Source organism: Balaenoptera musculus, chromosome 20 (assembly GCF_009873245.2).
Source record: "Balaenoptera musculus isolate JJ_BM4_2016_0621 chromosome 20, mBalMus1.pri.v3, whole genome shotgun sequence".
NCBI lineage: Eukaryota > Metazoa > Chordata > Mammalia > Artiodactyla > Balaenopteridae > Balaenoptera > Balaenoptera musculus.
Window position 1 is genome coordinate 44,287,167 of NC_045804.1, and position 25,623 is coordinate 44,312,789.

General features: G+C 38.6%; 1 protein-coding gene and 1 pseudogene across 1 annotated transcript in view; one reads left to right on the forward strand and one right to left on the reverse strand.

The window, feature by feature from the left end:
* The window catches only part of NUFIP2 (nuclear FMR1 interacting protein 2), a 29,113-nt gene extending 10,063 nt beyond the window's left edge, over positions 1 to 19,050 (reverse strand). The window contains exons 1-3 of the mRNA XM_036835512.1: positions 18,703 to 19,050; positions 12,042 to 13,766; positions 162 to 194 (exon numbers count right to left, since the gene is read on the reverse strand). Coding sequence (XP_036691407.1) covers positions 162 to 194; positions 12,042 to 13,766; positions 18,703 to 18,982 — 2,038 coding nt within the window. The 5' untranslated portion in view covers positions 18,983 to 19,050. The remainder of the gene's footprint in view (positions 1 to 161; positions 195 to 12,041; positions 13,767 to 18,702) is intronic.
* Positions 19,051 to 24,392: 5,342 nt separating this feature from the next.
* On the forward strand, positions 24,393 to 25,149 carry LOC118887059 (annotated as a pseudogene).
* The last annotated feature ends 474 nt before the right edge of the window (positions 25,150 to 25,623 follow it).

The window sequence follows — 25,623 nt, forward strand, 5'->3', positions numbered from 1 at the left end:
TAACCTTCTTTTCAGAGAATATACAGCCCAAATAAGGTTTTTAAAACAGCTAACATTTTTCTGAACTATGAATTTCAGTTCTTAGGCTACCCTTTGTCTATCACACAAATACAGATAAAGACTGGCCATAAGGACATTTTAGGTAACCTAACCATTCTTACCTTGTTTCTGCAAATTCCAAACAGATTCCATTTCTGCAAAGAAGAAAAAAAAGGATTACTTTTATACACCAAGTTTTGTAGAGCAAAGTTTAAAGCTATGCTTTTCACTTTAAACCTAAAAAACCTAGACGGATTATTGCTGGGTGGAGGTAGGGCTGGGTTCTATGAAACCCAGACAAAATACTCATATTTTCCTTTAATTCTTCAGAGTGTCATTGAGATGGCCTTAAATGTTGATTACAGAAAATCAATTATTACCTGAAATCAAACTGCCAAGAGAACAATTCTGTCTGCACAAATAGTAAAGATATGCACATGCATGCTATAGAAAAGATGATTTTTTTTGTAATAGCTCATTGTTATTAAAAAACACCAAGTAGGGCTTCCCTGGTGGCGCAGTGGTTGAGAATCTGCCTGCCAATGCAGGGGACACGGGTTCGAGCCCTGGTCTGGGAAGATCCCACACGCCGCGGAGCAACTAGGCCCGTGAGCCACAACTACTGAGCCTGCGCATCTGGAGCCCGTGCTCCACAACAAGAGAGGCCGCGATAGTGAGAGGCCCGCGCACCGCGATGAAGAGTGGCCCCCACTCGCCGCAACTAGAGAAAGCCCTCGTACAGAAACGAAGACCCAACACAGCCAAAAATAAATAAATAAATTAATTAAAAAAAAAAAAAAACCAAGTATTTTTTGTCAACCCATCATCCTTCAACAAGGTGCCAACGTCTTTTGAATGAAGCATTCATCAAATTTAATTAAGCTTGACACTTAAAATGCCTTATTAAAATTTTACTTAACTCTGTTATAGGTAAGTAGTTCCCTCCTACAAACCCAACCTACCCTTCTTAACCCATAAGGTCAAAATGTCAATCCATACCTATTTATTAATAACACACAACCCTTATCTGTTCCAATTCCATTCAAATGTGATTATTTACAATGTGCCTATTTTAGTATCTTAGAATAAGGGAAGTATGTACATGAACCAACTGTGGTGACATACAGAGAGAGGGCAAGAAAAACTCTACCTGGAAGCATAAGAAAAAGCTTCACAGAAGGGATATTTGAAGTCTTGAGGAATAAGACAGTAGACGACTATTACACCACAAGAACCTAAGAATTGTTCCTTGAAAGGAGATTAATGTAAACAAAAACTACTTAGTAATAGGAATGACCTATAACTAACACTGAGAATAAGTGCTCTTCCACGGCCCTATAACCACCATTTTGAAAGGACAAAAAGGCGATTTTTATTCTGTATGACTGGACTGTCTGTAATTGTATTCTATAATTTATCAGCAACCAATTATAGTTAAGGAAAAATAAAACTGGAGCTCATTAAGATCAGATATATCTGAACATGGGTTATAGTTAAGGTACAACATAATAGCTCCCCAGGGCTAAAAGAAAGTTAAGTGTCTAGATCTAAAATTATTACTTTTTGTTTTATGTGAATGGATGGGGTCAGGGAATGGTAGAATCACATTCTCCCTGCCCCCACCCCATCAAACTCACTTCTAAAAAACCTGCTAAGATTTTTTGAAAATTTGTCAGAATTCGATGTTTGGAGTAATGGGTTAATTATTCAAAATGATCAAAGAATTATCCAGATAAAATCCCATTCAAGGTATCACAGCAATTCCCTGATTAAACAAAGACTGGGAATAATGCACTGGTTGCCACTTGGTCCAGGAGCTTAGATGGATGCTATGGCCTTTAAATTGCTGAGCAGATGCCCATCTAAAGATTGGCAGGAAAATTCCCATCTCCTAGGAGGTCTAAGGAGAGAGAATTGCAACCAGTCTAATCTGGGAAAAAAAAAGAAGATATATCAGGAAAGGAATTCTAGTCATGGCACTCATGTATCTATCACTTCAATATAATTTCTAATCCCATTAGTTTCAAACAATTAGGAGCAGCTGCAATAGTCATTAGAGCTGTTATCTACAAACTTCTGGATCTCAGAATGGCTTACTTGAAGAAGTCTAAAGATAAGCCTTTCCTTGGTTGATCTCACTACAGAAAAAATTAATCCGACCACCTTTCCCCCTTTTAAAGTACAGAAATCTCACATTTTGCAACAGATAAATTTCTGAGTTCTGTATACACAGATTACTTGATGCTCATTATTTAAAGTTTGCTTAATGCAAAGATAAATCTATATTTAGTTTTATGTTGAGAAAAGAAAAGAACAATAGAACTTTTCATTGTTATAGCCTGCCTATGCTATAACATTTTCCTTTTTCTTCCCGGCCAAAACCTCAACCTGTCGCTGCCCCACCCTTTTTTTGGCAGGAGGAGGGCACTACATTCAAGAGTCACAGTAGCAGCACACTATTGTACTTTTAAAGCAGAGTAAACACACACATTTAGAATAAAGACAAAAATAACTATTTGCAAACATCCCATTTCTTCAGTGGACTGAAGACATTTCCTTAGCTTCAACTAGGACATTCAGCTTTACATTCTACTCTAATGATTTTAAATTATTTCTGGCAAGAAAATTTTATTACCCTCAAATACGGGCTCTGGAGTAGTGAATTTGACTATGACTTCTGAGGAGGGAAAAGGGATGCTGACCTAGCTAAAAAATTAGTCATGGGCCAGCCTAGCTTCCAGCCAGGAAATCAGCATTATCTGCAGTGTTGTACTGAGAAATGAACACAATTCCCCTTCCTGCTATTTAATATCAATTACTTCTATAACTAGTAGCAACTTGATTTCCTTGATTAGAATTTAATGTTTCCATGAAACTCCAAGTTAAGATGAAAAAGAAGGGGAAATAAATCAAATATTGTTTGCAGGATTATATGCCATGCTTCAACCACTCTAAAAAGACTAACAAGAAGCTAGTGACAGAGAATACATGGGAAAGAAGTGAATGACATTTTGCCCTCTTTTAGGTTACAAACGTTTGGATTCAGACGTTAAATATGAACTGAGTTTCTGTTTAACTTTATCACAAGAGAAGCTGAACAAGTATAAAGAAGCCTACAGAAGGCACCTTCAACTATACAGAATCATAACATAGCATAACATTAATCTTTTTACTTTTAACACTGCCCTCTTCTACACGCATGCACTCACACACACACACGTCTAACTTCCCAGTTCTTTTAAAACAGGAATCACATCATCCAATTATGCAAAGTTACTGAGAAACGGCCACAGGGCCAAACTTGGTAGGCAATTTTGTCACGATTCTATCATTTAGACCACCACCACCCAAATTTGAAATTTTACTGTAACAAAATTTTAAAAATTCAAATATTTAGTAATGCCACTCAAATGAAGAAAATGTAACATTCAATTTTCTAAAGCAGACTACCTTCTATGTAGTTCCCTATCTCAAGGCTTCCTGTAGTAAATGTCCAATTACCTACAAGTTCCAAGTGGATTAAAAAGCACTGCTTAGGGGATAGGGATATAGATGCAAAAACAGAAAGAAATGCTCTGCCTCTGTGAGCTTAGTAGAGTAGGTAGGTAGCTTTTCTAGGTAGAAGAAGCATCAGCACAAACAAAGCTTGATGGTTTTAAACAAGGTGTACTAATTTAAAGCAGTTAGCCAACTGGGTTCTACATACCACTTGTTTTTGCAAATAAAGTTTTACTGGAATAGAGCCACGCCCACTGCTTTTGTGTACAAGGCTGAACCAAATAACAGAGACTCTGGCTCACAAAGCCTAAAATATTTACTATCTGGTCCTTTATAAAACAAGTTTCCTGACCCAGGCTTTAGCAGTCACAGGTAATTTAGTAAGTCACTAAGAGGAAAAGATTTAGACAAAGAACAACACTATTCAGGGAACAAAGCTGAAAGTCACCAAGAAGGAAAGATTTAGACAAAGAAAAATGCCTTTTTGCTATTTTGGGGAAAGAGCACAAAGCATTCATAAAGAAAAGTTTATTATTTAATTACATCGGTGAAGGGAAGCTACTGAAGAAATATGAGGTTATTAACTAAATATTAGGAATGATTCCTCAAGGCAGCTGAAGAGAATGGATGAAATGACAATACAGAAAAAGAGCCCAGTAAATGTTACTGCAGAAGTAAAGAATTTAGGACAGTTGTATTAGAGATAGAAAAGAATGGAGATGTTAGAGAGGATCCATATAAACCTAACAACAAGGGTTGTATTGTATGTTAATTCACTGAGAGGTAAGGCAAGAAAGAAAGAGTAGGTTTTGGGAAAAAAATGAATTCAGTTTTACAAACACAGAATTGGAGTGATGTTGAATTGAATATACGTGGTCTGAACTCAGCATAAAAGCAGCTGAAGAAATCTTAAGCTTAATTCACAGCAATAGAATTAGATGAGATTACCCAAGAGTTCAAAAGCATGAAAAGGGGACTGAAGGAGCACCAACATTTGAGAAAAAGAGAATGATACCAGGAAGGTTATATCAAACATACAGGAAGTAGGAAGAGTGGGTAGAGTTAAGGAAATGGAAACTAGAGAATGCAGGGAGGGAGTGTTCAACTACTGCAACTCTTACCCAAAATTAAGACATTTGTAACTTTCTAGTTACCTAGCCCCTTTTCTCTAGCCCAATGCCACTGCCCTGGTTCAAGCAGTGGTATCCTATGCACATTTCTGAAGTTGTCTTTTAACTGCTCTCTTATGCAGGTAACTGAGCCTCACTTTCTATTTTCTACACCATGGTTATTACAATTCTCTTCCTTTAAAAATACAAATCTGAAAGTGACCACACCGCTCAAAACATTTCAATGGATTCCCACTTGCCTACATGGAGATTGGTTCTGTGTATGTTTCATATTAAATTTATTTCTAGGGCTTCCTTGGTGACACAGTGGTTAAGAATCTGCCTGCCAATGCAGGGGACGCAGGTTCAAGCCCTGGTCCGGGAAGATCCCACATGCCACGGAGCAACTAAGCCCATGTGCCACAACTACTGACCCTGCGCTGTAGAGCCCGCGAGCCACAACTACTGAGCCCACGTGCCACAACTACTGAAGCCCGCGCGCCTAGAGCCCGTGCTCCGCAACAAGAGAAGCCACCGCAATGAGAAGCCCGCGCACCGCGACAAAGAGAAGCCCCTGCTCTCTGCAACTAGAGAAAGCCCGCGCGCAGCAACAAAGACCCAACACAGCCAAAAATAAAAAATAAAATGAAAAATAAATTTATTTCTAGCATTTGACACAGTGGCTGATACATTAATAAATAAATTCAATGACTAAGTTAAAGATTTAACTTGCATCATTCACCTTCCTTGAAACAAACTGAATAACTGGCAATCTTCAAACACTATTTCACTTCCACCTAAAATATTCTGACTCTCCTTCTACAATAAATAAGCCAAGGTTCACTTCTTTTTTGAATCCTGACTACCCTCATCCCCTGACCCCACCCACCCACCTTAGCGGTTTCTCTATATTCTAAATGCATTTTTCTATAGAGTAATCACACTAGTAATAAATTTCTTTCCATATGTTTCCCCATCAGACTGAGTTCCTTAATAACATGAACACTCTCTTTTCATCTGCTTATCACCACACACAGTGCTTGACATAATAAATAAATAACTACTGATTTGAACAGAATACTACTCATAGATCAGTCAAGGAAGTAATAATATAGAAAAGTAGTTTTAGGTAGACCCATTTGAAACTGCTATTATTCAACCTGTTTTGACCTACAAAAACAGCAATTTCATATGGTTCAACCAAATAGATTAATCTTCTAATTCTAAAATCCTTCAAAGAAAAAGACTGAAGAGGGTTAAAGCTAAGTAAAAGCTTAACTGTTTGCCTTTAAAATTGAAAGACACTACTGTCCCAGTTTAACAGAACATTTAAAAAAAAATCATTTAAAAACATTTAAACATTTTAAGAAGCACGTAATGGCTCCCCCCAAAAAGAAAATAAATCATATATAAGGCAAAGCAAGCTGATTCCCACAAATGAGAACCCCCAGATCAATTTATCAGTAATCATGTCTTCCAACCCCTTATTAAGACATTTTAGATCAAATTCTGTAAAATTCTGCAAGGGTGGTGGCATAAATTTAAATTCTGTTTTTTCTCTACTTCAGATTTACCTGTCTTTTGATGATTTCTGGCTATCCCAACACTGTGTTTTGCTATCCTGACTTCCTCCTTCTCAACCAGTCACTGTACCTACCTGCCTATTATTCGTTTGCCTGTCAGAAATTTCTCCCCACCCTTTTCTTTTTCTTTTCATTTTGACTATACCCATAAAGAAATACTGTACATTTTCAAGTATAGTTGATTAAGGTAGTTGTTAAGCCACCACCTTTTCAGTAGATGCTTAATGAACTCTTCAGTGTATCAATCTCAATCCTACATTCCCAATTTGGAGCGACACCAACAGACAACAGAATTGTCTGGACAACCTCTAAATACACACAATAGAAACTTGGAGCACTTATTCTATTCCGGATTACTTTTAAAGGTAAAATATCAGATTCAAGTTGCTTAGAATGAAACTGCTACTACTATGACAGTAATAGACAATTTCTGCTTTTATAGCATGGGTGATTACTTCCCTCTCCCTCAGGACTTCAGCTAATGAAATCTAGGGGTTAAATTTTAGCTTCTATTAAATTCCTTACAAGTTACCTTCCAGATTAGTAGCAAAGTAATTACTGTACTCATAAAGCAGAATTAATGAGAAATCAAGTACCCGGTATGGCTGTTAAAATGGAAAGTCACTGGGAAAAAAGGATCTTACACAATTATTAAGAATTACTTGTCACATACATTCCTATATGTCCCATATTACAGAGAGGGGAAAAAAGGACTCTTCCCAAATATAGGATATTCAGCTAGGACTGAAACCAAACTCAAATCTGCAGGTACCTGTTAATAAGATTATTAGAAAGATAGCTTTGATGGCACAATTATGGAGCAAATGCAATACAGTGAAAAGGCTTATTAAGCACTGTGTTAACAGGAGAAAATTTAATATTCAGATCTTTTTGTGAACAAATGTATAAACTGTATGTATAGTTCCCATCAGTTTTATGGATCAATTTAATTAACCATAACTTGCCTCCTCAATATCCTGTTTCCCTTGGGAGATTGGGATTGACACATATACACTAATATGTATAAAATAATAAGAACCTGCTGTATAAAAAAATACAGAAAATTAAAAAAAAATCCTGTTTCCCATATCCTGCAGATGTAGAAATATTTATCAGTTCCCTCTTGCCCATACCCAATCTAAAAACTTTTAAAAAGTAAGTGTTTGTTCATTTTTGGATAAATAATACATTCACATGACTGCAAATACAAAGGGGAAATCTTTGTTATTTCTCTGCTGGGACTATTCCAAGAGTCTGCCTGATCTTTTACTTCTAGTCACCAGAAAGATGGCTTCTAATCTACCCTACAAATTGGTGCCACATTAATCTACCTGAACACAGATCTACAAGTCAATTGTTTAATACCAACCCAGTTTTTACAGCAGTTGAGTACAATCTGGTAACACAAAACAAAGGCTGATATACTTATTTTATAAAATTAGAAAACCCAGGCTTAAAAATGATAAATGATTTGCCCAAGTACACAGGAATTAGGAATAGCATTAAAACCCCTGTCTTTTGTCAGTTTAAATTACTTCCATTCTACCAGCCTATCTCCCTGATATTCAGTGGCTCCCCCTGCCTCCAGATGGAAATTAAAAACCTCCATGATCTGGCAGCAATTTACCTTCCTTCTCTTTTATATCCCCTCACCACATCCAAAGTGGATATCTTCCTACTTTACTTGTTTTCCAACTTTTCTGTTCTTTATCTTTCTGTTCTCTGTATTTCCATTAAGTCAAAAATCTTACCCCCGTCCATCAAAATCCAGTTTAAATGCCACTGCCTCCAGGAAAACATACCCTGCATTTACTCTTCCTACATTTACTCCATTAAGAAACTCTCTCTCTCCCAACTAAAATCTCTTATTTTTATCCTTCTTATGACATTTAAAATCCTTGCCTTAAAACTTGTGTATTGTTTTCCCCTCTACTGAAGTTCTTTAAAGGAAAAGACTCACCCTGTGAAAGCAAGTCTTCCACAACTAGGCCTATGGTAGGTACAACATTAAGAGGAAAACAAACGAATTATTGCACAACTCCTTAGTAGTACAGAAAACTGTGACAGAAAAGAAAAAAAAAGAATTAAGCTGAGGAAAGTTCTCTATAGACCTAGAGTCCCAATCCTAGTCGGCAATTAGAACCACCCAGTGAGTTAAAATTTTTTTTCAATCCAGGACCCAACTTGAGTGGATCAAACCACTTATGCCAATAACCTGCCACCTGTGGAGGTAATACAGAAACAAATTTTTTAAATTTCATGCAATAGCCTAGAGCTGCCTCAGGAATATTTTATTATACTAGACAGCTTTCATTTTGACTCACCCCAACCATCAAAAATTAAATCTTACACTATTTATCTCCCCTGCATCTCTATGTGCTGGGTAAATTTTATCAAATCAAATTATTTAATGAATACTCCAAAACGTCAGCATTTTGAATGCTTAATATCCTTTAGTGCAGTACTAGCCAGGCAAGATAAATTAACTGGTTTAAATTAACACATTAACCACACAACTCACGCCAATCAATGTTACTTCTTGGCTTCAAATGACTTTAGACCATTTCAAAACTAAAGATATCACCTCAGAAAGTTAGGATCCAGTATTCTAAGCCTTTGACAACAAATCAAAGAGTTCCACTAACTAAGCATTCTGAGTAATTACTTTGAAGGTGGCAATGGTTATGTCTTGGGTATGTGCATTAAAAGCCATCACTCTAACATACTCAAAGTATCAACGAGTAAAACGCTGATACTTGGAATTTGCTTTTAAAAACTCCTAAGAGTGTGAAGGTGGGTAGATGAAATAAGAATGACGATGTTTTCTAAATGTTCAAGCTGGATGATGGGCACATTGGGGTTCACTGTATTATTTGGCTCCATTTTAAAATATACAAATAAATAAATAAATAAATAAAATATACATAAATATATTTATATACTTACATATACTTAAATTTTTCATAATCAATTAAAAAATTATCACTTTAAAGTTTTAATTCAAGTGTCACTTGAGATAAATAGGAAAAGAGGACCTACCTCTTAACTTAAACACTGGTACTGCTATGTCATGGTACAATATTCCCCCCAAAACCACAAAGATTAACAGTCTTATTTCTTAAGAAAAGTTAGTAGCATATTTATATCAAAAGCTATAAGAAAAATCCCAAGAACAAGAATTCCCATCAATTCCTTTTTTATGCCTCACTGTATCTTCATTTCACACCCCTCAACTAAACATTCAGATTTTTTAAATCTGCAGTAACTAATGTTTAAGACCACAGGTAATTAATATTTAATCTAAAAAATGTGCCATTCCTGTTGAACTGACATAACGCACCCTCCTACCTACTATTTCCAAATAAAGTTGCTGAAGGGCTTATTTTTGAAGTTAGGAAGTATGCACAGAACTTCCAATTCTAAGTCTAACTTCATTCAACTTACTTAGTAATAGGTTACTTTTGAACATTTAAAGATCACACTAAAGGATCAAGAAAATAATACAAGTGCTCTTTTAAAGGATAGTCCAATAAGCCCCACTGATTATTGCCTCTTTTAAAATTTTAGAAAACTTGAAAAAAGGGCAAGTCTTCGTTTAAGAAAAAGATCTTCATATCTTCAAAAGGTTGTGACCAAAACAAATTCAAATAAAAGAAAAATTAGTGACCTAATGGATTTGGTAGGAATTCAAAGAACCTGCCACTTTGGGACCTAACTGAACTGAATATTACCTGTTTGTTCTAGGGAGAAAAATAAAATAAAATCAATACCAATTTCATCTCAATAATGTCCAATTACAAAACTCAAACTGATGCACTTTACTAAAGCAAATCTTTCAGTTACATCAGCAAAAGTAAGTACAACTGCATCCATGTAGGGGTATTTAGCTTATCTAAATACCATGGATTTCATATTTAGTTAGCCTATCTATAGGACAAGTGCATACACAGAATATCTAAGAATAAACAGGAGTTAATACTCCCATTTAAAAAGGCCTGCATTTCTCCATAATAAACATCATACATAATACCAACAACCAAGCTCCCAATGGAACAACTTGTCCCAGAATTTTTCCAGGTTGTGGGAGAACATAACACAACCAGATTATCTTCTCAAGCTCACACAACCACCACCAGTATAAAATACTTTGGTAAAGATTTTCCAAGTACAGTGGTCTCTGGAGGGCAGATGGCACAGAAAATATCAAAAACACCCAACTCCCCTGGCAGAATTTAACTTATAATTAACCAATGTCTTAAGAAACTAAGTATTTCTTTTTTACCCTAACTTTCCTTAAAACATCCAGCTCTTGGTTAACGCATATTCACTTCCGAAGAGCAGTGCTGGAGAAAAGTGAAAACAGGTAATTTTATCTGCCAGGATTTCTACTCCTAAACTCCCAGAAGGCAACTCTACTATTTACTCCTATTTTTTAAAGGAAGAAAAATTTAAAAGGATATCTGTTTATTTTACTAAATGTCTTACAATCTGCAGCTAAAGAAAAGTATGGAGACTAGGTAATTTGCTTAGAAGTCACATAAATAGCTTTACTATTCATCTATGAGGCAGTGATTCTTCCAGGGAGAATATGGTAATTACTTTATCCCTATTATCTGATATGCTGTCTCTTCCCTGCAGTTGCAAATCATTGCCTAAATGAGCTACTGTTAAAAATGGGACTGTGCAGTATATATTAGATGTGTGCATGCATGCATGGGGTATGGATTTCTGTTAGGGGAGGTGGGGGAGGTAGAGAAGGAAAACTGAAAACCGCTGTTCTCCAAAGCACAGAGGTACTTGTAACATCATTTGTAAACATCATTCATGAAACAAAAAACATTGTTTTAAGTGGGAGTTTGGGATTAGCATATGCAAACTGGTATATATAGAATGGATAAACAACAAGGTCCTACTGTACAGCACAGGGAACTATACTCAATATCCTGTGATAAGCCACAATGGAAAAGAATATGAAAAAGAATGTATACATGTATAACTGAGTCACTTTGCTGTACAGCAGTAATTAACACAACACTGTAATTCAACTATACTTCAATAAAAAATAAATTTAAAAAAACGGCTACAAAAATACTGCAGAAACAAACAAACCAAAAAAACATTGTTTTAAGGATTTAAATTAGTTATGCCAAATAGCAAATTTTTCCTTAAGACACAAATAAGCCATATCCTAAGAAAGTTATTAACATGGAGCTTGAAAGATATCTGGTTCTTTTTTAACATGGGCTTTGGGGCTGTGACAGGTGCAGACTCCCAAGAGCCTGGTCCCTACAATGATGATTGTACCTGCCATTGTAGTTTGATTATTTTCTAGTTACCTTTTAGCACCCGTTATTCCTTCTTATAAGAGAAAAAATTAGTTGACACTCCACCTTTTTGGACTCCTCCTCCAAAACACTGCTCCTACTCATTTTAAGCAAATTAGAACAAACAAGTGAGCTCACTAATAAAGAAGCATATGATATAAAAAGCAAAGGAGAGGCAATACCTGTTCAAAGAAAACATTTAATATTCCTTGAACAAAAGGCAGGAGGTCAACTATCCTTGTCTATATAAAAAGAAACGTTTTTAAGTTGGAAAAGTGAACATTCCTTCTAAACTTTAACCATACTGTTTTCAAAGACCCTGAATTAGAGTTTGATATCAGCTGCTTATCAACATTGTTATTCTCAACTAAGCTCTGGAATTCTTAAAGAATCTCATAGCAGCTTCCAAATTTCACTTAATACAACAGCCAATAAATGTATATTAAAATGACCAGTAAGAACCTTCATATAGGAAACAAATAAGTTACCTTTAGTGTGATATACAATAGCAGCCCTCAGGTCAAAAGAACCCCAGCTATCATTCCTTTCTAGGCCTCTCTGGTATCTCTGTTCTTTGGCGGAGCCTAACAAAGTGTTCGTAGGAGACGCCAGAGGATTTTGATTTTCTATCTCATAGTCCTTTGAGAGAAACACTAAAGCACCTTGACTACTGGTGTCTGCTTTTTGCAGGTCACCTATATGACTGGGTTCCAAGGATAAGGCTCCACTCTCACTAGTAGTCCCAGATTTTAGAATGCTACCCAGAACTTGAGGACTAGTCCGTTTTTCCAGCTCATAAGCCTTGGGAAACACAGGATGCTCAGTTCCTGAGGGGATTATTTCAGCACCCTGTGAAACCAAAGTGGCAGGATATTCCCCTTGAAATGTCACCTCCATCACTTTATGATCTGATGATTTCCCAATAACAGTCTCAGGGCCAGCACTGGGCTCATTGATAAATGATAAACCCCACTGATTCTGGAAGATATCCCCCAGGTTTTGCTGATCTGTCTGAGAGGGTAGATCCACTTGTGCTGTGCTCAACAGCACAGTTTGCATATTTGAAGGGTAGATAAAAAGGCTGGACTTAATTTGTTCAACAGCTGCTGAAGTCAGACTCATGTCTTGGAGAACTGAATCAGTCCCAGAAGAGATGGGTGTTAGAGTATTAGCAGCAGTAGTTAGCAGTGGCTGACCCCCAGGAGAATACACACTTGCATCAGTCCCTGCTAAAACTGGCCCATTAGAGAAGCTGGCCGAAGTAACAGATTTCAGCGCTGACATAGGGACCTGGGATAATCGACTTGAAGATTGGGTCTGAGTTTCCCCAGTAGATGACGAAGAGGATGAAGATGAAGATGGTGACACGGAAGAGTTCTGTACAGTTTTGTTGAGGTTTTCCTTAACTTTGCTTGCATAACTTATTTTAGGAACTATTTTAGCACTGCTATTGTCCACTGGAAAAACTGGGGGTGGTTTAAATAGGGTCCACGAGTCCTCTTTGGAGGCAACAGCAGAAGTATGCTTTCCTTTGGGCCGATCATCAAACTTTTTGCTGCTCACACCAGGCTTAATATCAGAGCTTTTCCTCAGCATATCACCCACAGCAGGTTTTCCTCGACTTGTTCCTCCAGGCCCAGTTTCATACTTCCAAATGGGCTTTGAACCATCTACTCGATTTCCCTTTTGTTCACTGTAGTCAGGCTTGAAAGTTTCAAGTCCCTGTTTTAAGGTTGGGACATTGGTCTCTTGTTGCATTATTTTGTCCTGCACTAAATTAAGGTTTTCACAACCCTTGGCACTATTGCGCCTAGCTTTCCTTTTTTTAGGAGTGGTATATCCGCTCTCAGATCCACTACCATCATTATCTGCTCCTTTGCCCATATAACCATTAGCAATATAGCCAGAATTATTTGTTACAACACCATTTGGAATTGCTACAGTATCAGTCTTGTCTACAGATTGGTTCTCTCCAGATTTATTTTCATAAGACTTCCCATTCTTTTTGTCCATACTGTTTTTCTGAATGAAATTCCTGGTTTTAATTCCTGCTTTCCCAAAGGTGATGGACTTTACAGTCTGCTTCAGATTAGTGTCTACAACTTGTTGGTTGCCATTGAGGACCCTGGAAATAGGGTTGGTGGCTTCATCAGAACCCAGGTTCTTTAAAGATATTTCTCTTTCTCCAGCATTACCATTTAGTTCACCATAGCCTAGGAAAAAAAAGGTTAAAAAATTACAATATGTACATAACACTTAACAACTATTCATTTACAACATACTAGACACTATACTATGACTTCAGCTTTATGTTATTATTTCATAACTCTATGAGAAAACACTTGTTAGTCCCATTTCACAGATTAGGAAGTTTACTAAGCAAGGGACAGAACTGACCTGGTATCAAACCAGAGTCCAAGGTCAGAAAGAAGATGACTTCTTAAGCATAATATCTCTCACCTAACAGGATCAACCTTCCCATCATTCTCACAAGGCTGTTATAAAATTTCCTTTATAGGGACTTCCCTGGTGGCCCAGGGGTTAAGACTCCATGCTCCCAATGCAAGGGGCCCAGGTTCAACCCCTGGTGGGGGACCTAAGATCCCACATACCATAACTAAACCCTGCGCGCTGCAATGAAGACCCAGCGCAGCCTAAATAAATAAATAAATAATTTAAATATAAACAAATTAGTAAATAAAATTTTTTTACAGTTAAGAACAGAGCTACCTTCTGGGCAAAATCAAGTTATACTGACACAGTAAATCTAAGTATTACAACAAAATTAAAGATTCCACTTCCATGAAACCATAAATGGCTGGTGGTCACCACAAGCAGTTCCTATTGCATTGTCAAACAAAAATCTAACACTTGTGAACTTTTTCAAAAGTGGTCTTAAATTCATTGACACTTCCCAGACATTAAATCATACTGCTATTGTATGAAACCCAAACACCTATGTACTAACTCTTATAAGATATATTTTCTTCATTTTATATTTGGGTAAACAGACTCTCAGAGAAATTAAGTGACTTGCCCAAGTCACAAAGTGGAAGAACTGGAAAGCTGAACTCCAGTCTGTCTGGAACATGGTTTCCTATCACTATGTCATACTGCCTAACCAAACGATTCAGTAAGAAGATACTAACAAAACTACAATGAAAGGTATCTAATTTAAAAAGTGTTATGGTATTCAAGTTTAATTTAAGAACTTCAGTCACCATAATCAGTTTATTACTATAGGTGATTCAGCCGGTCAACAACTTTTCTCACTTCCTTACTAGTAAAATAGCGGTACTAGTTATCTACCTTACTGTGAAATGTTCCCTAAAGCATCTTGAGGTCAAGTCATTAGAAACAGATACATGATAAAAGAGAAGGATGGGTACACACACACACTCACACTCATTTAAGGCAGCTTTTCAGGGGGTGGGGGGGAAATCCAATAGTATTTAGTATTCCAACAGGAATAAATAATAAATAATTTGTCACTCTCATTCATTCTCTTGGGCCTTTAGCCTGTCAAGGCTAAAAGGCACATGAGCTTGTATATTCTTGTTTTGAATTTTGTTTTAATTTCCAATATGGTAAATATCAATAGGCATAATCCACATCAAAAGCTCTTTGTATACTTTAAGAGTATAAGGGACACTAAAATTTTTTCTAAGGCCTGAGAACCACTGTTTTAAAAGAACTTGATGTGGAACAGAACACACTGAGAAGATTAACAACACGGTTTACTATAATTTTAAGTCACTCCACATCAGAGAAATGAGCAAATTATATTAACTTTCAGGAAATAACTTAAGAAAACATACTTAAGGCATAATCATTCTTGAGATACAGTGGCACAGAACTTCTTCCATGAGAGAATATATTTTGTAAAAGTTCTTAACTTCTGTAGAGGTACATTTTATTTTTTGGTTGGCTAAAAAAGCTATGATAGCCAATCAAATCAAACTTTTGGTGGAAAAATTCTATGAAACAGCAGAGATCACTGCTTAGGATGTTTTCTAAAAGGTTCTTATTTTTCTCCAGAAAAGCAGAAATTTCGACAGAGACTCTCAACATTTTTAACAGATACAAGTTTACCGGTGCACAACTCTAGACCAATGAGAACTATATATACCATTTAACATACTAACAGGCTAAAACAAAGGCTTGTACCCTTGGGCCAATTAGTCATAACCTTTCAGATCTCAAACATAAGCAGTCTTAAACACAAAAATAAATAAATAATCCAAAGTCCAAACTAAGTTGGACCAAAGCGAAGACTTTAAAATTAACTAGAATAATTTTTCCTATTTAGTGGCTCTGATATCAGAAATCACCAATTTAAAAACCACCCAGAAGCCACTATACTTCCGCCCCCCAAGTTTTAACGACAAAAAATATTTCTCATTTAACCATATAAAAATTTTCCCATGGCAACTTTGTTGGTTGCAAAAAGTCTGCCGGAGAGACATTTTCTTTTAAAAATTTAGGTATTGAAAGAAAACGTAAACACTATAGAATTACTGAGAGAAATCAAAAGTCTCCAAGTGCTTTTATTATTTAGGGTTGCCATGCTAAAGCATCTAACCCTACTTCTAAAGGACTCAGCAGAACTGGAGTCCTGATAAATCTAGCTTTTGGATTAGTATCTGAAATTACCGAATGAATTTGCATTTGTCCCTCTCTTGCGCCCTCTTCTGGATAAAGAAAAACTGTTACTCTTTACAGGTTTATGGGTAATGGGCCATAAAAGCCCACCTCGACACGTTACAGACACATTGCAAAAATCCTCACAAGTTTTCTTAATAAATTAGCACTATGCATGCTGAAGCAACAGTGGCGTGACCGGGCCACACAAGAAAAGCTGCTCACCCCAAACTGTTTACATTCTCTCAGAACTGCTTAACTCAGTTTCCCCTATTTATTCCCTTTCAGGATAAGACAAAATATTATAATTTGAAGGATGCCACCTTTAATGGTTCAGGGGCTGCCCCCATAAGTAGAGAGGAGTCCTGCAGGAGTATATTAATACCTGACAGACAAAACCGAATTTTCCACTCTGAACTGTAATACTGCCTTATAGTCCAAGTAACCATAGTAAGATTTTTTCACCTGAAGTTGAAAAAAACCTAACGTTAAAAAGATCTAGTGTTACATAGTTTCTAACAGTTTTTAAACTGTTCCAAATCCTTAGGATTAAACACTCAACAAATTTAACGTTCATTTCTACTGCACACCATCAGTCCCTACCACCCCCCAAAATGGAACATCTGACATTCCAATTTCAGTCTTCAAGTACTATTAAATCTGCAATTGAAAAGCAGTTTTTCTCCAGCTCTCAGTAACTGCTTATATCAAATGTGACACGCAGGATTTAACATTCATTCTCCTACCGTTTCAATTTATAAAGAACCATTATTTTTTTTAATCTGCGTGGTTATAAACTTTTAACTTCACTTCTTTTCAAATGTTTTCTAAAATGATTTTTGCTCTCAATTTAACATTTGTTAAAAAGAAGAGTTTGGGGATCCATATCGGTTTTAAAATCGGAAAACACCTTTCCTTTTTAACATGGAAAAAAAGTCTCGTCCTAGGCAAGATGGTAGTGCACCAACCTCATGGATGAGCCACCTCGGTTCACCCTTAAGGGCAAGAAAAAGGGGTCAAAAAAACGTCGCCCTCTCCACCATTCAATCAAACATTTTTCTAATCTCTCTCCTCAAAACCACTGCCCAAGCCTAGAAAATAAATGTTGGGGTGGTTGGAAAGAGATAGAACAAGCTTTTTTTTTTTTGTAAAAATGAGCTGCTAGAAGGAAAGGGCCCAAGTGAAAGCCTGAGAGGCGGAGTCGTGAGCGAACCTGGCAGGAGACGAGGTTCCTGTGGCAGAAAAACTCGTGACCGGGGAGCCTGGTTCCCGCTGGGTACCCCACCCGGTCTTCAGGCACCGCCTCTACCCAAAATGTATCCCTCCCGCCCCCCCCCCACAAGCCCTCCTGCCCCAGGAGCGCTCGCGGCCGCCGCCCGCGGCCTCCTTCTCCCTCGGCTCCGCTTCGAGGCCGGCTCCCCACCCCGACCGCCCGCGCCTCCCGCCGCACCCGGGAGCGGGAAACGCGGCCGCCAGCACGCGGGGCCCGGCGCAGGCCGCTCCCCTCGTGGCCGCTTCCCTCCCCCACCCCAACCGCCCCCGCCCCTCACCCCAGGGACCCGCCCGGGGCCGCGCGGCCGCCACCGGGTTACACAACCCGGCCGGCGACGGGGGGAGGGGCGGCCGCGGGCCGGGGGCGGCGGCGCCCCCGCAGTGCGGGAAACGAGGTGACGCCGGGGGGGATCCCCAGCCACCCGGCTCGGCAGCGCCGTGCGCCCCTCGATACTCTTCCCCCTCCGCTCTTCAGTGGGCCGGAGTCGGTGACAGGAATCGGCTTCCAACATGGCGGACAGGAAGCGGCCCCGCGAGGAGGAGAGAACATTCCAGCCGCGCCGGCTCTGGGGGGAGCGGGCCCAGGGCGCCGGCCTCGGGAGGAGCCGCGGGGACAGACTGCGAGGTGCGGTGCCCGGAAGGGGCGTCTAGGGGTGGAAATGACCCGAGAGACGAGGGGTCCCAACCGCCCCTCCAGACGGGGAACCCCAAGGCCACAGGTGGGCTTGGGGTGGCGGGTGAGGAAGGACACTTCCTCAACTCTGCCCCCCTACCCTCTCATCGCCGTATGCAAAAGGGTCTCGCGACGCCACCCGAGTCGGAATTCGCTAGGCCTTCCTGAGTTACACCCGAAGGACTTTCCTGGGGGGGCGAGGTTCACCCCCAACTCAGGGTCCCCAAATTAGGGTCCCTCCGGGGCCGCAAGAAGGTAAACGAGAAAGGAATATAAGGCTAGACTTCCAAGGCCGACCCTCCGGGTCTCCCTCCAGTCCGGGCCGGGAAGGTCACACTGGCCTGGTTGGGCCTCTCCCATGCTGAGGAGAAGAGGGCACTGCAAACCCCGGGGCCCAGCCCGAGCTTTCGGAGAATGAAAGGGGGCTTCCCCAAACCCGCAGGACAGAGACACACACGCACACACACCCTGACCCCGTCCGCGCTTCCCCGATCCAGCCCCACCCCCATCTCCCCTACCCCCCACCTCCATCCCCCTTCCCCCACTCGTCCTCCCTCCCGGACCTGTTTTCTTCTTCGGCGTTTCCTGGTGCTGCTGGAGGGCGTGTTTCTGCTCATGTTTCAACGGCTTTGGCTGGGCCTTGGGGCTGCCCTCGGCTCCATGCTGCAGGTATTGGTGAGGCTGCTGGTGATGGTGGTGGTGATGGTGGTTGTGGCTGTGGTTGTAGAAATAATAATGGTGGTGGTGGTGCGACTGCTGCTGCTGTTGCTGCTGGGGGTGATGGTGCGGATGGTGGTGGTTGTGATGGTGCTGAGACGGTGGCTGGCTGGGCTTCTCCTCCATTGAAAGCGGCTGAGACTCTCTGGCTGAGGCTGCGGGCTGCTGCACCGTCAGGATCTGAGACTGCTTCTCAGGGCTCACTCAGTATATCTGAGCGCGTCTCGCAAGCGCACTGGTTAACCGAGCGATTCTGCGAGATTGGCAGCCGCACCCCAGCAATCAGGAGCCACGCTGCGCCTCTGGCCCCGCCCCTAGCCCAAATCCTCTTTCCTTCCCCTTAGCCACTGCCTGCTGGCCAACGCCACTTACCCTATGCAACCTCACAGGGCCGGGCCTTCAACGTCAGCACTATGGCTCTCTCTTCTGTCGCTTTCTCTCCTTCACCGCGCAGTCTGCGAACAGCACTTTCTACACTTCTCGCCCGCAAGCTAGCTCATGTTGAGGGCAGCAGATTCCACTGGCGGTTCCACTGGCTCTGGGAGCCATCTGTTGGTTTTGCATCTCCTAGAATCTATTGGCTTTTTTTTTTTTTTTTCTAAATCCTTTTCCGGGTAACCAGAGGGGAAGCTCAATTCCCTTAACCCTGAGACCACTAAAGGGGCAATACAAAAAGAGGAAATAAATATTTTTAAAAATACAAGAGCTTCGCAATCCAGTAGATCATTTTGTATTCTGGATTCATTTTGCTTTGTATTCATATGCTAATCTCTTCCTTTCCACGAAGGGATTATAGGATTCCACAATGGGGTATCTGTGTAATTTTCTAAAAGGGCACAAAGGGTTTAAATCATTGTTTCTTTGTAGTTGGAGGCAAGGGAGAGTGGGAGGAATGAAAATCTAAAATCTACACTGAAGTAGGTTTTTTTGTTTTGTTTTGTTTTAACTCTGCAGGTGAGGTCAACTGTGGAACTAAGAAGGGTTTTAGAATGTGAAGAGTTTCAAGAGAGAAAGAGGGTGAAAGAGCACTTTAAAAGTTAAGTTTAAAAAAATTTTTTGCATATATGGAAAATATTGGAATTTAAAGAAATACTCTGTTGCATTTTGTAACATTGATTTAACTTATCCTGCACTATCACATCACAGCCTGATTTTTAAATGTTTAGTCAGGACAGTGGTTACTCAGGAAGGAAGAAAACGGTTGTGACGGGGGCACAGGGGTGCACTCTGATAATATTTTATTTCTTGACCTAGTTGGTGATTACACATATGTTTGCTGTATAATTATTTCTTAAACTGAATATGTATGTATGTATAATACATTTTTCTCAATGTATGTTATACACTGGATTTTTGAAATTTTACCATAAAATACATAAGATTTACTATTTTACTCCTTTTTAAGTATGCAGTCCAGTGTCAGTAAGCACACTCACACTGTTATGCAACCATCACCACTGTCCATCTCCAGAACTTTCATCATCAGAAACTGAAACTCTGCACCCATTAAACAATAGCTCCCTGTTCCTTCCTCCCCCCATGCCCTGGTAACCGTTATTTTATTTTCTATCTCTATGATACCTCATATATATAAGTGGAATCATACAATATTTGTCCTTTTGTGTGTGGCTTATTTCACTTAGCGTAATATCTTCAAGGTTCATCCATGCTGTGGTATGTATCAATATCAGAATTTCCTTCCTTTTTAAGGCTGAATAATATTCCATTGTATGCATATGCCACATTTTGTTTTTCCATTCATTCAGCAATGGACATGTGGATTACTTCCTCAGTGTGTATTTTACAATTTTTAAATGTGGCTTGAATTCCTACAGCAGGACAATGTTAAAGGAACAAGAAGCTTAAAAGAAAAAGTTTGTACTTTGAAATCAATGAATATCAGCACAAAAGCGTAATTAAAAGATAAAAGTCTTTTTCCAAGAGCAAATGTCACTGAATTCAGACAACCATGTCCAGACTTGACTTGTTCTTTATAGTGAGGATTTGCGTTGCCTTGCGGAATTTTAAAGAAAGACCCCTTTGGGTGGTGGGGGAGTAAATTTACCCCATTTTGAGAGCTAAAACCCTAATAATAACATGTTGTGACAAATAAGTCCTTGCTGTTGAATAGTATTGCACCACTTTCCCATCTATTAAAGAAATAAAAGTGTTTATGGAATTTAGGATTATGTTGATAGGGCTTTATATTCTTTTGCTGACTTGGACGTTTGGTTGAAAATCAGGAATCCCTGAGTCATAACTTCTCTTTCTACATTTTCCACATTATAGTTGCAGGCAAACCAAAAGCACTCACTCTGAGTTTCTGACTTTTCACACCTTGGCCTGCCTTAGTTACTTCGCACACAGTCATATGAAGTTTAGGAAACTAAGCCTTGCTCTCAGATGCTCTAGTTACTATGAATGTCGCTGTAGTAGTATGTAGTAGTATGGAGAAAGACTTGTGATATAATGTAGGAAAAAAATGCAGACTATCAAATTCTATGTACAGTAAGATCATAACCTTATAAAAACATGAGTCTTTATTTACTTATATATTTATTTCGGCCGCGCCGCGCGGCTTGTGGGAATAGCTATGGAAAGACAACAGTAGAATGTGTACCTTTTCTTCCTCCTGATTTTTCTCAAATAGTTTTATGTAAAACATATTTTGAGATTTGCCATGTATTTGAAAATAATAATGCCATAATACCAACCCCCCTTGAAAAGAGAATAACTGGGGGACTTCCCTGGTGGTCCAGTGGCTAAGACTCTGTGCTCTCAATGCAGGGGCCCTGGGGTCGATCCCTGGTCAGGGAACTAGATTCCACATGCCACAACTAAGAGTTTGCGTGCCACAACTAAAGATCCCACGTGCCGCAGCTAAGACCCAGCGCAGCCAAATAAATAATTAAATTTTAAAAAAAGAGAATAATTGGGTCTACGTATTTCAAGCGTTTTTATATTTTAAATGAAGCCTGCATTAAGGAAAAAAACACAACAAGAAAATATAGCATAAGTCTGGAGAAATTATGGGTGCTATTTTTTTTCTTTTCTCTATTTTCCAAATGTTCTGTTATGTAGTTACTACTTTTCATAATAACATTATTTTTAAAAATTAAAATAATAAAAAATTGCATCTGCGCAATCCTTAAAACTCATTTTACACCATATTTTACCTACAGTCAATGTACGAAGTTGTAATGGAGAGACAGGAGGTTCCCATATAAGGTAGGCTAATGTTTTAACTATCACTGTAATCCTAATACCTAATCTTTATGGAGCATTTATGATGTGTCAGGAACTGTACCAACTATTTTTTTTTTTATAAATTTATTTATTTATTTATATTTATTTTTGGCTGTGTTGGGTCTTCGTTTCTGTGCGAGGGCTTTCTCCAGTTGCGGTGAGCGGGGGCCACTCTTCATCGCGGTGCGCGGGCCTCTCACTGTCGTGGCCTCTCTTGTTGTGGAGCACAGGCTCCAGACGTGCAGGCTCAGTAGTTGTGGCTCACGGGCTTAATTGCTCCGCGGCATGTGGGATCTTCCCAGACCAGGGCTCGAACCCGTGTCCCCTGCATTGGCAGGCAGATTCTTAAGCACTGCACCACCAGGGAAGCCCTGTACTAACTATTTTATCTTTGTTTTCATTTGCAATTCTTTGAGATAGATATTAAGCCCATTCTACAGATGAGGAATTTGAGACCTGAAGAAGTTAAGAAACTTGCTTATAATTTAAAAGCCACCAAGTTTATGGTGGGGCCTGAAGTAGATTCCAGGTCAGCTGGATAGAAAGAATTTCTAACACTGTCAAAGTATGATGTACATTTCTAAAATTTTAGTAAACCTCGAAAAAACATTCAAGCTGTATCATAACCACCATGAAGGTGGTATCTGGTTACCAACAGAGGCATACGTACTATGAAGCTAAGGAAGATTCAGGGCCACTCAATGCACAGGCCCCTCCAAGCCCTGGAGGCCCTAGAAATGGTCTCTTGAAAGAGATAGATATTTTTTCATTGTTTTGTAAAAATTTTTTTAAAGTAACATATTTTTGTACTTTTTCCTTAATGAGGGCCTCCCTGCAAAACCTGGATTCACCCCTGTTAATAGTCATTTTTAACAGTTATTTGGGAATCTGACTCAGAAGTGTTGTAACTTCAATAGGTACTTTAAAAGGTTCTGGTCATTTTATAACACGGAAAAATGTTATGCTATAACTCAAGGGCAAAAAGCAAAATAATAAACTATATGTATACATTATGATTGCATATTAAATATGAATTCAGGGATTGTGAGGGAACTTGAAAATAAAAGCAATAAAATCTTTTTATTCATTTGTTCATTCGCAAATATTTATTAGGTACTTTTTATGTACCAGGTCTTATGCTTTTTGTTATTTGGGGTTTTTAAAAAATCTGTTTCTCTTATTGATAGAGTTTTAGAACTTGGGTGGATACATTTGCAACACTGTCTTAATTATCAGATGAAAGTCACTTTTCACACACCTGTACTCTTACACTTTGTCTACTATGACAGCTTAAGAGATACAGAGATATTTAATTCTCTGGACCTCAGTTTTCTCCTCTCTAAAATATGGAGAATGGGCAAAGTAGCCTCCAAATTTCTTCCTACTCTGACATTCCTTAATCACTATCACTGCTCTTTCTTTCCATATTACTCCTTTATTTCATTATAATAGACTCTACAGCAGCAAAAGTGTAGCTGATAAAAATCTAGCTTTTCAACTGTAACAGTTGACTATAACTTTACAGAAATTATAATCAGAAACAGAATTATGTAGTTTTATATAAATGGAAATTGGCTCTCTGATGATAGTTCCAGTTTCAAACGAGGCAAATCACTGGTAACATCCACTGTTTTATTTTGGCAGGGAAAGAATTTTATTCATGTATATTTCCTTTAGATCTTAATATTTTTGTCTTGAGACACTATCTTCAAAAAACTTTCAAAGGAATTGAACGGAGGTATGGGTAAATTAGGTTAGTCTTTTAATAACGAATATGACGTCTTTTCTAAATATGAAAGTTTTTTAAATGACATTTTTCTTTTATGAAAAGTATTATGGGAACAAGTTTGAGGGAGAAACTATAGCAGAGTGGTATGAGTATAAATTTTGTAGTCAGACAGAACTGGATGGAATCTCTATTCTGAAACTGCTTAGCTTTGTGACCCTGTGTGAGCAAATTATTTAACCTCTCTAAGCCTTAGTTTACTTATCTGAAAAGTAGAAGTAATATTAGTGCCTAACTCACAAGGTATAGTGAAAGTCAAATTAGATAATGTAAATAAAGTTGTTGGGTATAGTGTTTATAACGTTAGTAAGTGGTACTAGATATTAAATATTAGTGATACTAAATTATTAAATATTAATATATAAAGTTAAAATTTCAGATATGATATTTCATTAAGGAAACTGAGTTTCAGAAAAATCAATTAGCAAGTTAACCAAGAATTGAATATTTTCCCAATTTTTAAAAAAATAAGCAAATAGCCCTTTTGGCCCTCTGAGCAGCACCATGGCAGTGGGCAAGAACAAGTGCTTACGAAAAGTGGCAAAAAGGTTGCCAAGAAGAAAGCGGTTAATCCATTCTCTATGAAAGATTGGTATGATGTGAAAGTACCAGCTATGTTCAGTATATGGAACATTGGAAAAACACTAGTCAGGAAAACTCAAGGAATCAAAATTGCATCTGATGGCCTCAAGGTTGTGTTTTTAAAGTGAGCCTTGCTGATCTGCAGAATAATGAAGTTGCATTTAGAAAATCCAAGCTAATTACTGAGGATGTTCAGGGCAAAAACTGCCTGACCAACTTCCATGGCATGGATCGCACCTGTGATAAACTGTGCTCCAGAATGGTCAAAAAATGGCAGGCCATGATCCAATCTCATGCTGATGTCAAGACTACCAATGGTTATTTGCTTCGTCTAATTCTGTGTTGATTTTACTAAAAAACACAATAGTCAGAAATCCAGAAGAAGATGATAGGAATCATGACCCAAGAGGTGCAGACAAATAACTTGAAAAAAATGGTCAATAAATTGATTCCAGACAGCACTGGGAAAGACATAGAAAAGGCTTTGCCAATCTTTTTATCCTCTCTCTGATGTCTTTGTTAGAAGAGTAAAAATCCTAAGAAGCAAAAATTTGAATTGGGTAAACTAATGGAGCTTCATTGTGAAGGTAGTAGTTTTGGAAAAGCTGCTGGGGATGAGTTGAATGCTAAAGTTGAATGAGCTTATGGATATGAGTCACCAGTCCAAGAATCTGTTTAAAATTCAGACATTTAATGGTGACAATAAAAAGTCTTATTTGTGATGTTTAAAAAAAATAGAATAGGCAACTGCTGTCAACTAAAATCAATAGTGCATTCAGTAGCAGTCCTCTCTCAGTTGCAGGTTCAAAGTTGACTTTCACTTTCTTCTTTTTTGCTTCTCTATTTTTTCGTTGTTGTACATTTAACATTTATTCCTTTTGTTTAAAAAAAGTATTTTAAAAAAATGAATGAATTCAACATCTAACTCTCCTGTGAACATTAGTCCAAAAAAAAAAAAAATGACCAACAGAATCAGTATGCCATTTTGGATTCCTTTCTGAGTCTCCAGTAGACAAAATGAATTTATGTATGAATGAATCAATAAATATTTAGTTGTCAGTGTGTATAATACTCAGTTTGTTGGAGTCCATAGTTAGATGCATCTAGATGTTAGATAAAATGTCACTCCCTGGGAATAAAACTAGTAAGACTC